The 11,291-nt window shown below is 44.3% G+C and overlaps 1 protein-coding gene across 1 annotated transcript; it reads left to right on the top strand.

Annotated features, from left to right (window-relative positions):
- The first annotated feature begins 1,956 nt into the window (after window positions 1-1,956).
- Mfap1 (microfibril associated protein 1) lies at window positions 1,957-11,180 on the top strand. Its single transcript, XM_070005983.1, has 9 exons — window positions 1,957-2,175; window positions 2,545-2,764; window positions 3,867-3,996; window positions 5,243-5,430; window positions 6,013-6,121; window positions 6,221-6,381; window positions 8,127-8,286; window positions 10,325-10,414; window positions 10,501-11,180. The coding sequence occupies exons 1-9, from the start codon at window positions 2,097-2,099 to the stop codon at window positions 10,681-10,683; spliced, it is 1,320 nt and encodes a 439-aa protein (XP_069862084.1). The 5' UTR covers window positions 1,957-2,096; the 3' UTR covers window positions 10,684-11,180.
- Window positions 11,181-11,291: the final 111 nt, after the last annotated feature.

Raw genomic sequence — 11,291 nt, 5'->3', positions numbered from 1 at the left:
CCGGCGCGGCCGACCCCAGCCCCAGAACTCATATTTTATTTTTCCTTAACGTGGGACTAATTACGTAGCCCCGGGCTGACGAAGGACCGGAGATCCAAGGCAGTGCTGCGATCTGAATCTACAGTTTTACCTAAGGACCAGGTGATTTTGATATTGGTAATGCTGAGATTTTTTAAAAAAAAAAAAAATTCTGGGCCGGTGGCTCGGTGGTAAAGTGCTTGCCTTGCATGCATGAGGCCCTGGGTTCCATTCCTCAGCACCACATAAGCAGAAATAAATAAAGAATAATAAAACAAAAAACGGGCCCCAATGGCTCACGCCTGTAATCCTAGCTACTCAGTAGGCTGAGATCTGAGGACGGCAATTCGAAGCCAGATGGATGTAGGCCTTGAGACCCTTATCTCCAATTAAGCACCAAAAGAGCCTGAAGTGGAGCTCAAGTGGTAGAGGGCCAGCCTTGAGCACAAAAGCTCAGGGACACACCCACACCCTGAGTTCAAGCCCCGGGACCAGCACCTTAAAAAAAAAAAAAAAATCCTAAACCAAGCCAAATGGTATTCAGGTCTATGTATAATTCCAGTTGTTCAAGAGGCAGAAGGTGCTTCAGCCCAGGAGCCGGAAACCAGCTTGGACCACATAGCAAGACCTCGTCTCAAAACAACAACAAAAAAACCTATCCACAAATACCCTTAAAGTCCTTTCCACCTCAAACTGCCTCCTTGCTCACTAGATGCCGCGCTGTTGCTCACCTGAAACAAGCTGATTTCATTTTCAACCAGGATCCAATTTTACAACCAAGGTGAAATACTTTGGAGTTAATCATCAAGAACACATTCCCACCACCTTCCAACACCAGCTACCCGCAGAATTTAAACCACTCTTGGACTCAAAAAGTACTAAATATTTCGTAGTGTCTTGCACTCCAATACTAGTATTGAACTTTAGAACTATGCTCATAGTATCTCTCCTCTCCCCACCACAGTAGGTATAAATCCTCTGGCTAGTAAAATGTATTGACTTTCAATCAGCCAATTTAATTTTATTCAATGTAACCCAGCTGTAAGTTTAGAGATGGTTCTATAGAATCACAAAGGGAATTTTCTAAGAGATCTACCATGTAGGGCCTGATTCTAGAAGTTCTTAAAGACCTCTCAAGTTAAGCTTCTTGAGGACACAGAACTTCAACACTATTCATACTTCTTCCAAAACCCTAAACACGGTACATACAGAGTCTAAATAACTAGAAAATTAACATGAGAACTTTTCCAGTCAGAAATAGCCGTTCCCAAGAAAGTGGAAGACATTTAAGGTCTAGGGTTTGGCTCAGGTGGTTAGAGTACCTGACCAGAAAGCGCAAAGTCCTGAGTTTTCATCTCCATTATCGCCACAAAAGTAAAAAAGGAAAAACAAAACAAAACCCGAGTAACTGAATGAATGAGTGAACGGCTGCACAGGTACTAGAAGGAATCAAAGCTCCTGGTAGGGTTGCGGGGGGGGGGGGGGGGGGAGGTTGGCGAGTCCGGACTTTGTGCCAGGCCTCGAAAAGTTTCAGACTGGCCTCCATTCCCGCTACTTTTTCATCCAGTGCATTCACTCTATTCCTTCACATCCACTTTGCACCACTATTTGGAGGAATTCATCACTATCCCGTTCTTCTCGGCCTCACAACAAGGATAACAAGGGAACCTTTGCATTCGAATCAAGCGGCGAACGAAGCGACCAGCAAACCTCGCGCGATTTGACGGCCTCACAACAAGGATAACAAGGGAACCTTTGCATTCGAATCAAGCGGCGAACGAAGCGACCAGCAAACCTCGCGCGATTTGGAACGTGAGACCCGCCCGGGCACACGCCCTAGGGACAGCTTGAACATTCTAAACAGCTGTAGCCGCTTCAGCGGTCCTCCGAAATCCCACAATCCTCGGCTGGCACACTTCCGGTTTCTCTAGCTTGGGCGTACGTAGTCTCCGTCAGCCGCGCCGCCGTATCGGAGTCGCCGCCGCCGAGCGAAGCTGTTGTTCTCGTTCGTGGCCGTTTGTTTATTGTTTTGGGGACTAGTCAGAGTTTGGGGAACCGCTGCCGCCGCCGCCGCCAACATGTCGGTCCCCAGCGCACTCATGAAGCAGCCACCTATTCAGTCGACGGCTGGGGCCGTCCCGGTTCGCAATGAGAAAGGTACGGTGTTCTCCCCCCATCTCCATGCCTTCCTAGGCCGTGCACGCCGGCGCCCGGGCCCTGCGGCCCCAGGCCCCCATGTCTTCCACCTGACGCCTTCTCCCCGCCCCCCCCCCACAATTTGTACCCGGTCGCGTTGCCTAGGGGTCGTGGAGGGCGGGGAGGGGGGGACATCTCTCCTGATCTTGTTCCTGTATCCTGTCTGCCCTCCCCTAAATGAAGAACCCCTCTTCCCTTGGGTCTCCACCAGATTCCGTGGACTAGCATCGTGGATGCTCTGGAAATGAATGTGTACTGCATGCCCTGTTGAAGGTCCCTGGTGGGTGGGTAGGGGGGTAGTTACAGGAACATGTTCTCATTCTTACGCAGGTGAGATTTCGATGGAGAAGGTGAAGGTGAAGCGTTATGTATCTGGAAAGAGGCCGGACTATGCCCCTATGGAGTCCTCAGATGAGGAGGACGAAGAATTTCAGTTCATTAAGAAAGCCAAAGAACAAGAAGCAGAGCCCGAGGAACAGGAGGAGGACTCATCTAGTGACCCTCGTCTGCGGCGCTTACAAAACCGCATCAGTGAAGATGTGGAAGAGAGGTAATCACTAGGGTTTTGTTTCCCTAGACGTGACCCTCAATAACAGCTCATGCCTGGATGGTGCCTACTGTGTGCAAATACACTTTTTTTTTTTCTGTCCATACCGGAGCTGAACTCTGGGCCTGGATGCTGTCCCTCAGCTCTTCAGCTCAAGGCTAGCTCTCTGTACCACTTGAGCCAAAGTACCACTTCCGGTTTTCTGAGTGGTTTATTGGAAATAAGAGTCTCAGGGACTTTCTTGCCAAGGCTGGCTGATCTCGATGCCTCTGGAGTAGCTAGGATTACAGGTATGAGCCACTGGTGCCCAGCTCTGACATTTTTTTCTGTGTGTGTATTGGTCATGGGGTTTGAACTTTGGGCCTGGGCACTGTCCCTGAGCTTTTATAATCAAGGTTAGTGTTCTTACCACTTGAGCCATAGCTCCACTTCCAGCTTTTCTAGTACTTTATTGGAGATAGTCTTGCAGGCTTTCCTGCTCAGGCTGGCTTTGAACCCTAGCCCTCAGATCTCAGCCTTCTGAGTAGCTAGGATTACAGGTATGAGCCACCAGTACTCAGCCTTTTTTGTTCTTTTCATTATTATTATCCTCTCGTGTGTGTGTGTGTGTGTGTGTGTGTGTCCAGTACTCAGCTTTTTTTGTTCTTTTCATTATTTTGTGTGTGTGTGTGTGTGTGTGTTCTTTTCATTATTATCGTATGTATGTGTGTGTGTGTTGCTAGCCCTCTACCACTTCAGCCATAGTTACATTTCCAGCTTTTTGGTAGTTACTTGTAAAGAGTCTCACAGACTTCTTTGCCTGGGCAGGTTTCGAACCATGATCCTCAGATCTCAGCCTCTAGAGTAACTAGGATTATAGGTGTGATCCACTGGCAACTGACTGCATTTTTATTATATTTAAGTAGTTGTACAAAGTAGTTAACATTCAACAAATCGGTTTGCTTGACATTCTTGCTTAGTTTGTTCATCTGCAACTCAATTTCATCTCAGTATTTCTGTTTTAATGAAAGCAATGATGTCAGAGGGCTCTGCAACTAAACAAATGTGGTTGATAATTCTTTATTTCTGTGATATTGGTGTTATAGTAGAAGGTCCTATGTTTCAGATTGGCTAGACATCGGAAAATAGTGGAACCTGAAGTGGTAGGAGAAAGTGACTCTGAAGTAGAAGGAGATGCTTGGCGGATGGAGAGAGAAGATAGCAGTGAAGAAGAGGAAGAAGAAATTGATGATGAGGTAGGATAAAGGAAAATAATTTTTCTCAGGTACCAAAAAATACTTTTTTTTGGTCGTGGGGCTTGAACTCGGCCTGGGCGCTGTCCCTCAGCTCTTCTGCTCAAGGCGAGCACTCTACTACTTGAGCCACAGTGCCATTTCCAGTTTTATGAGTGGTTTATCAGAGATAAGAGTCCCACAGGCTTTTCCTGCCTGGGCTGGCTTTGTACCAGGTCTCAGCTTCCTGAGAAGCTAGGATTACAGGCATGAGCCAGAGGTGCCAGGCTGCCTAATTTTTTTATTTTTTGGGGGGGGGAGGTCTGGTCGTGGGACCTGAACTCTGGGCCTGAGCGCTGTCCCTCAGCTCTTCAGCTCAAGGCTAGCGCTCTACCACTTGAGCCACAGCACCACTTCCAGTTTTTTCTTTTTTGCTTATGTGGTGCTAAGGAGTCGAACCCAGGGCCTCATGCATGCAAGGCAAGCGCTCTACCACTGAGCCACCTTCCCAGCCCAGGCTGCCTAATTTTTTAAGACACAAGATTATTATTCCTATATGTTACAAATAAAACTGAAAATAAAATAGTGCTAAATTGCACTGGCTAATTGTCACAATTCATTGAGCTTTTTTTAAAAAATGGTGCTGGTACTGGTACGTAGGGACTTGAACTTATACTTAGCTTTTGTACTCAAGTGCTGAACTACTTGAGTCATAGCTCTACTTCCAGCTTTTTGCTACTAACTAGAGATAAAGGCCTCAGACTTTTTTGCCTTGGCTGTCTTCGAACCATGATCCTCAGATCTCAGCCTCCTGAGTAGTTAGGATTATAGGTATGAGCCACCAGTGCCAAGCTTGCTAAGCTTTTTTTATTTATGCATTGTGGGCTCGACCTCAGGGTCAAAAGTTCTTTTGCTTAGGGATAAGTGCTCTACCAGTTTGAACCATGGTTCCACTTCCAATTTTGGAGTGGTTAATTGGAGATAAGAGTCTCATAGAGACTTTTCTGCCCCAGCTGTATGTATTTGAACCACAATCCTCAGATCTCAACCTTGTGAGTAGCTGGGATGACAGGTATGAACCATCAGTGCCTGACTTTTGTTGAGCTTTATAAGGGAAAAAAAAAAGCCCTACTAGGAGTTGAAGCTATATAACCCAGCTTGTAGTTTAGCATGTACAAGGCTTTGGGTTCAATCTCTAGCACCAAAAACAACAAAACCATCTTAGAACTCTGTTTGAATAACTAGCCTGGATGTATCTATGTCTTAATAGGAAATAGAACGGCGCCGTGGCATGATGCGTCAGCGAGCACAGGAAAGAAAAAATGAAGAGATGGAAGTCATGGAGGTAGAAGATGAAGGACGTTCTGGTGAAGAATCAGAATCAGAGTCTGAATATGAAGAGTATACAGACAGTGAAGATGAGATGGAGCCTCGCCTTAAGCCAGTCTTCATTCGAAAGTAAGTTCTTCATAAGCCACATCAGAATGCACAGTAGTTTTCTAGCCTCACTGAAAGCATCTTTTCAGTCAGGCATCAGTGGCTCATGCCTATAATCCTAGAGTCTCAGGAGGCTGAGATTTGAGGATCACAGTTCAAAGCCAGCCTGGGCAAAAAAAAATTTATTGGAGATTCCTGTCTCAAGCCACAGAAAACTGAAAGTAGTATACATGGGATGGGGGACGGGACAGAATAGACAACCACATCTTTTCTATCCCACGTTCCGCAGAAAGCCTGAGTTTGTTTTGCACATCTTTCGAGTTACCTATCAGTCTGTGATATATATATAAAAGCACAAAATTAAGCTTGAAGAACTAATGCCTTGAAATCCTACTACTTACCAGTCCAGTAGGTTCCATGTATAGACAGTATTTGAATGGAATTTTAGTTCTCTGAAGACCTGAGATGATTCTTGGCTTTGACTGTTTGCAAATAATAGAAACAAAGACTGTTTGGTTTTGTCTTATTTGGATGGGACTGTGCATAAGGGGACAGAGTTCCATGGTATGGGCTTTGGGCAATTAACAGACCTCTGTGATGCAGGAAGGACCGAGTAACAGTTCAAGAGCGTGAGGCCGAAGCACTAAAACAGAAAGAGCTGGAGCAGGAAGCTAAGCGCTTGGCTGAGGAGAGACGCAAATACACACTCAAGGTAATAGGAGTGGTTATGAAGATTACTCAATGCAAGGATTAATATAATGAGGTTTGTCTGTCAAGGAAGTCTTAATATTGAAGTATTCTCCTTACCCAGATTGTAGAAGAGGAGACCAAGAAAGAGCTGGAGGAAAACAAACGGTCCCTGGCTGCACTGGATGCTCTCAATACTGATGATGAAAATGATGAGGAAGAATATGAGGCATGGAAAGTTCGAGAACTCAAAAGAATCAAGAGGGACCGAGAAGACCGAGAAGCGTGAGTAACAGGATGGGTCCCTAATGGACAGATTTCCAGAAGGGCAGCCTTGAGGTCCAGCACATAGTTTAATATAGGAGTTCCATTCGGTTCCTCAGGGTTCTGGCAGCTGAGCGAGATTCCCATTCACTGAACGTTATGATGAAATTAGGGGAGAGAAACACAGTTTTGTCAGTGTTTCTTGGGATAGTGCCAACCAATGCTCCTTTTAGTTTCCCAGTAGACAAAAATGACTGTTAACTAGTCATCACTGTTGCCTAACAACCCAGCCTAGAATCAAGTTACTGAAACAACTTTTAATTTCTCTCATTTTAGAGGTTATCTGAACAGTTACTCTGATTTTACCAGAGCTCCCCTATATAATGCCTCCCAAAGGGCAAATGCAGAAGCTGGCAAAGTCTCCAGCTGCCACATACTTATGGTCAAAGCAAGTAACAAACCAGCACATGCTCTATGGGCTACAGAAATAGACACTCTGGGAAAAAAACAGGAGCATGCATATTGTGAGGGAAAGAATTTTTGGCACTTATGTAATATGCTCCATTTACAATGTTAAAGTTCATTTCTTAGCTGGGTGCTGATGGGTCATGCCTATAATTTTAGCTACTCAAGAGGCTGAGATCTGAGGATCACAGTTCAAAGCCAACCCTGGCAAGAAAGTCTGTGAGATTCTTTTTTTTTTTTTAATTAATTTTTTTTTGGGGGGGGTCCAGTCGTGGGGCCTGAACTCTGGACCTGGGTGTTGTCCCTCAGCTCTTCAGCTCAAGGCTAGTGCTCTACCACTTGAGCCACAGCGCCACTTCCGGCTTTTTTCTTTTTAAAAGGAAAGTACCAGTATTTTTTTTTTTTTAAGTCTGTGAGATTCTTATCTCCAATTAACCACCAGAAAACTAGAAATATAGCTGTGGCTCAAAGTGGTAGAGCACTAGCCTTGAGCAAAAGAGTTCAGGGACAACACCCAGGCCCCAAGTTCAAGCCCTACAACTGACCAAAAAATAAATTCATTTCTGAGCCAAATAATCCATTTCTGTAAAGGATTAGAGAAAAAAAACTAATCTGATCATCTCAGATTATAAAGGAAAACTTTTGGAGGGAGAGCCAGTCCTGGGGCTTGACCACAGGGCCTGGGTGCTGTTCCTGAGCTTTTGTGTGCAAGGCTAATGCTCTACCACTTGAAACATGGCTCCACTTCCAGCTTTTTAGAGGTTAATTGGAGATAAAAGTCTCACAGACTTTCTTGCGGGTTGGCTTGATCCTCAGATCTTAGCCTGAGTAGCTAGGATTACAGGCATGAGCTACACCAGCACCTGATTAGCCTCAGTTTCTGATATTCATATCTTTTCAAGAACCCTTGAATCCTTTCACGTTAAAATTATGTGTATATACATACTTGGGGAAATGGTGTATTACCCTTTTTCCAAAAGAAAAGGTTAAAAAAACCACTATAATTAATGATGATTGTATGGTAGGTTTCCACTAGGAGCAGCAACAAAGACACAGGTATTATCAAGTAATATTTCTGAACCTCAGAAATGCTAGAAACAACTTCTAAGTTTTCAGTAACAGATCAAGTAAACATAATGAGGGTGAACTCAGCTTTTGTTTATTGAACAAATGATCTTAATTCCTTACAGGCAGACGAATTGAAGAAGGTAAACTGAATGGAAATAGAAATGTTGTTTTGAGACAATTTGACCTTTCTGAAACTGAAAATAGACTAATATATAGTTTTGCTTTCTGGACAGACTTGAAAAGGAGAAAGCAGAAATTGAACGCATGAGAAACCTGACTGAGGAGGAGAGGCGAGCTGAGCTGAGGGCAAATGGCAAAGTCATTACCAACAAAGCTGTTAAAGGCAAATACAAATTTTTACAGAAGTATTATCACCGAGGTGCCTTCTTCATGGTAAGTGAAAATCCAGTGGGGAAAACACGGAAGCTTTTAAATTCTCTTTGTCCCTGGATAAAAATAACCTCATTGAGCAGGGCGCCAGTGGCTCACACCTGTAATCCTAGCTACTCTGGAGGCTGAGATCTGAGGATCACGGTTCAAAGCCAGCCCAGGCAGGAAACTCCATGAGACTTTTTTTTTTGGGGGGGGGGCGGTGTCTGGTCGTGGGGCCTGAACTCTGGGCCTGGGCGCTGTCCCTCAGCTCTTCAGCTCAAGGCTAGCGCTCTATCACTTGAGCCACAGTGCCACTTCCGGCTTTTTTCTTTTTGCTTATGTGGTGCTGAGGAATCAAACCCAGGGCCTCATGCATACAAGGCAAGCGCTCTACCACTGAGCCACCTTCCCAGCCCGGCTCTCCGTGAGACTTTTATAGCCAATAAACCACTGGAAAACTGGAAGTGGTGCTGTGGCTCGAGCAGGAGAGTGCTCGCCTTGAGCTGAAGAAAGAGTTCAAGCTCCACAACCGACCAAAAAAAAAGAAAAGAACCTCATTGAATGTTACTTCCACTTGCCTTTAGTCAGCCTTCCCATTTGCCCTTTGCTATTATTGAGGGCAGTACAGTTTGAACTCAAGGCTCTCTACCACTGGAGGTAAGTCCCTACCTCTGTTTGTTCTGTTTATTTTTTAGGTAGTCTGGCTGGCCTGCACCATGACATCTATACTTCCTGCTAGGGTGACATGCATATTACCACACCATCCAAGTTTTTAATTGAGATGGAGTCTCATGAACTTTTTTGCCTAAACTAGACTAGACTTTAACCAGTTTTCCCAATCTCAGCCTCCAAAATAGCTAGGATACCAAGCCTGAATCACTACCCAGCTTTATTTGCTTTTGCCTTAGAATATAAATCCAGTGAAAAGCATTAGCAACTGGATTGTAGAAGCAGCAGTCAGGAGCAGCAATAGTTCCATTTTACTCAGCCTGTAGAAATAATGGCATACAAATGAAATCTACCTACATACCCAAGTAATTAAGTTCTCAAAACTAAGTAAGTTGGGGCTTGGAAGGTGGCTCAGTGGTAGAGCACTTGCCTTGCATGCCTAAGGCCCTGGGTTCAATTCCTCAGCACCACATAAGAAGCCGGAAGTGGCGCTGTGGCTTAAGTGGTAGAGCGCTAGCCTTGAGCTGAAGAGCTGAGGGACAGAGCCCAGGCCCGGAGTTCAGGCCTCACAACTGGACCCAAAAAAAAAAAAGATTCTCAAAACTACGTAAGTAGCTGGGCACTGGTGGCTCACACCTGTAATCCTAGCTACTTAAGAGGCTGAGATCTGAGGATCCACAGTTCAAAGCCAGCCTGGGCAGGAAAGTCCGTGAGATTCTTATCTCCAATAAACCACCAGAAAACTGGAAGTAGCACTGTGGCTCAAATGGTAGACTGCTGGACTTGAACTGAAGAGCTGAGGGACAGTGCCCAGCCCGAGTTCAAGCCTCACGACTGGAGAAAAAAAAAAAAGTATTTCATAAACTAAAGCTGTAGGCAGGGCTCAAGTTCGAGTATCAGCCAAGCTAACAAGACAAGTGTGCATGTGAGGACCTGAGTTCAAACCCCCATACCAGCAAAAGAAAAAAGTATAGGATGTGGCAACTCACTGAATATACCCAGAGTAACTGAAATTTTGAGTCTGGGTCATTGATAGAATGCTAGTCCCATCAGAAGCTTCCAATTTAGATTGGAGAAATGATTTTTTTTTTACTCCAGATGTCCCAATAAAATATCCAAGGTACATATACAAACAGAAAATTTAGAATTGAAGATTTGAGAGGTCTTTAGCATTGAAGTCACATGAGCAAATAGGTACAGTGAGTGCCATCCTTCAAGTATCAATACTTGAGAAGGAAAAACTATTAACAGGAAGATGAATCTCATCTCAAGTAGTCAGTTCAGTTGTCTTGAAGAAAGGCTCAATACCCTCTGCTTCCTTTATGCATTGTACTTTAATATATTTTCCATTTAAATAATAGAGAAAACTAGACTGGTTTCTTTTCTACAGGATGAGGATGAAGAAGTATACAAGAGAGATTTCAGTGCACCAACTCTCGAGGATCACTTCAACAAAACTATCCTTCCCAAAGTCATGCAGGTAAGGGGACCCTTGTTAACAAAGAAAAACATATTGAGGGCTGAGGCATATTTGCTGCTAAAACTCATCATTCATTCTTCCCTCAGGTCAAGAACTTTGGACGTTCTGGTCGTACCAAATATACCCACCTTGTGGATCAAGATACCACTTCCTTCGACTCAGCATGGGGTCAAGAGAGTGCCCAGAACACAAAGTTCTTTAAACAAAAGGCAGCTGGGGTACGAGATGTATTTGAGCGACCATCAGCCAAGAAGCGGAAAACCACCTAAGATTCAACTATTTCTTCCAACTGTGGACACAAGAAGTCTCAACATCTGGTCCTTGATTTTCTTTTACCATCATTTATATGGTTTTTGTATGCAGCCTGCTGGAATAACTGCCCTACTGTGCTTTTGGGCCGCCCAGTCTTTGAAGGTGTTTTGTGTGGTCTGGACTCATATTGAGAAACCCACAGAAAAGTACTATCCAGATAGGCTTATAGACTTCCCACTTAAGACTTTGTGAGAAATCTTAGATTTCTCTGTGTGACTTCCCAAATTTACTTGGGACTGTTTCAAGTTTCTTTCTCTAGCACCTTCACTTGGGTCAGTGAGCATGCAAGTGGACAGGGCATTACTTCTACCTGAGGGTTAGGAGTGGTTATTAATCTATGCTCATTGAAATCTATTCTGCATTTTTGGGTAGGTCACCTTTTCTAAGTGAACATACTTTTTGGTCCATTTGATGTGTATATGTGTGTCAAATAAAAAGAATCACACACTAGGAATGTTTAGCATACTGGAAAAATGTGTAAACTGACAAGGATTAACTATAAAGCAAAGTAGGTACTGATTATTCATGCCTGTAATCCTAGCTACTTGAGGCTAAGATCTGAGGA

The sequence above is a fragment of the Dipodomys merriami genome, unplaced genomic scaffold, assembly GCF_024711535.1.
Source record: "Dipodomys merriami isolate MVZ:Mamm:240054 unplaced genomic scaffold, mDipMer1.0.p SCAF_69, whole genome shotgun sequence".
Classification (NCBI taxonomy): Eukaryota; Metazoa; Chordata; class Mammalia; order Rodentia; family Heteromyidae; genus Dipodomys; species Dipodomys merriami.
Note: the sequence above shows the minus strand (reverse complement) of the source record. Positions and strands in the feature narration are given on the sequence as shown.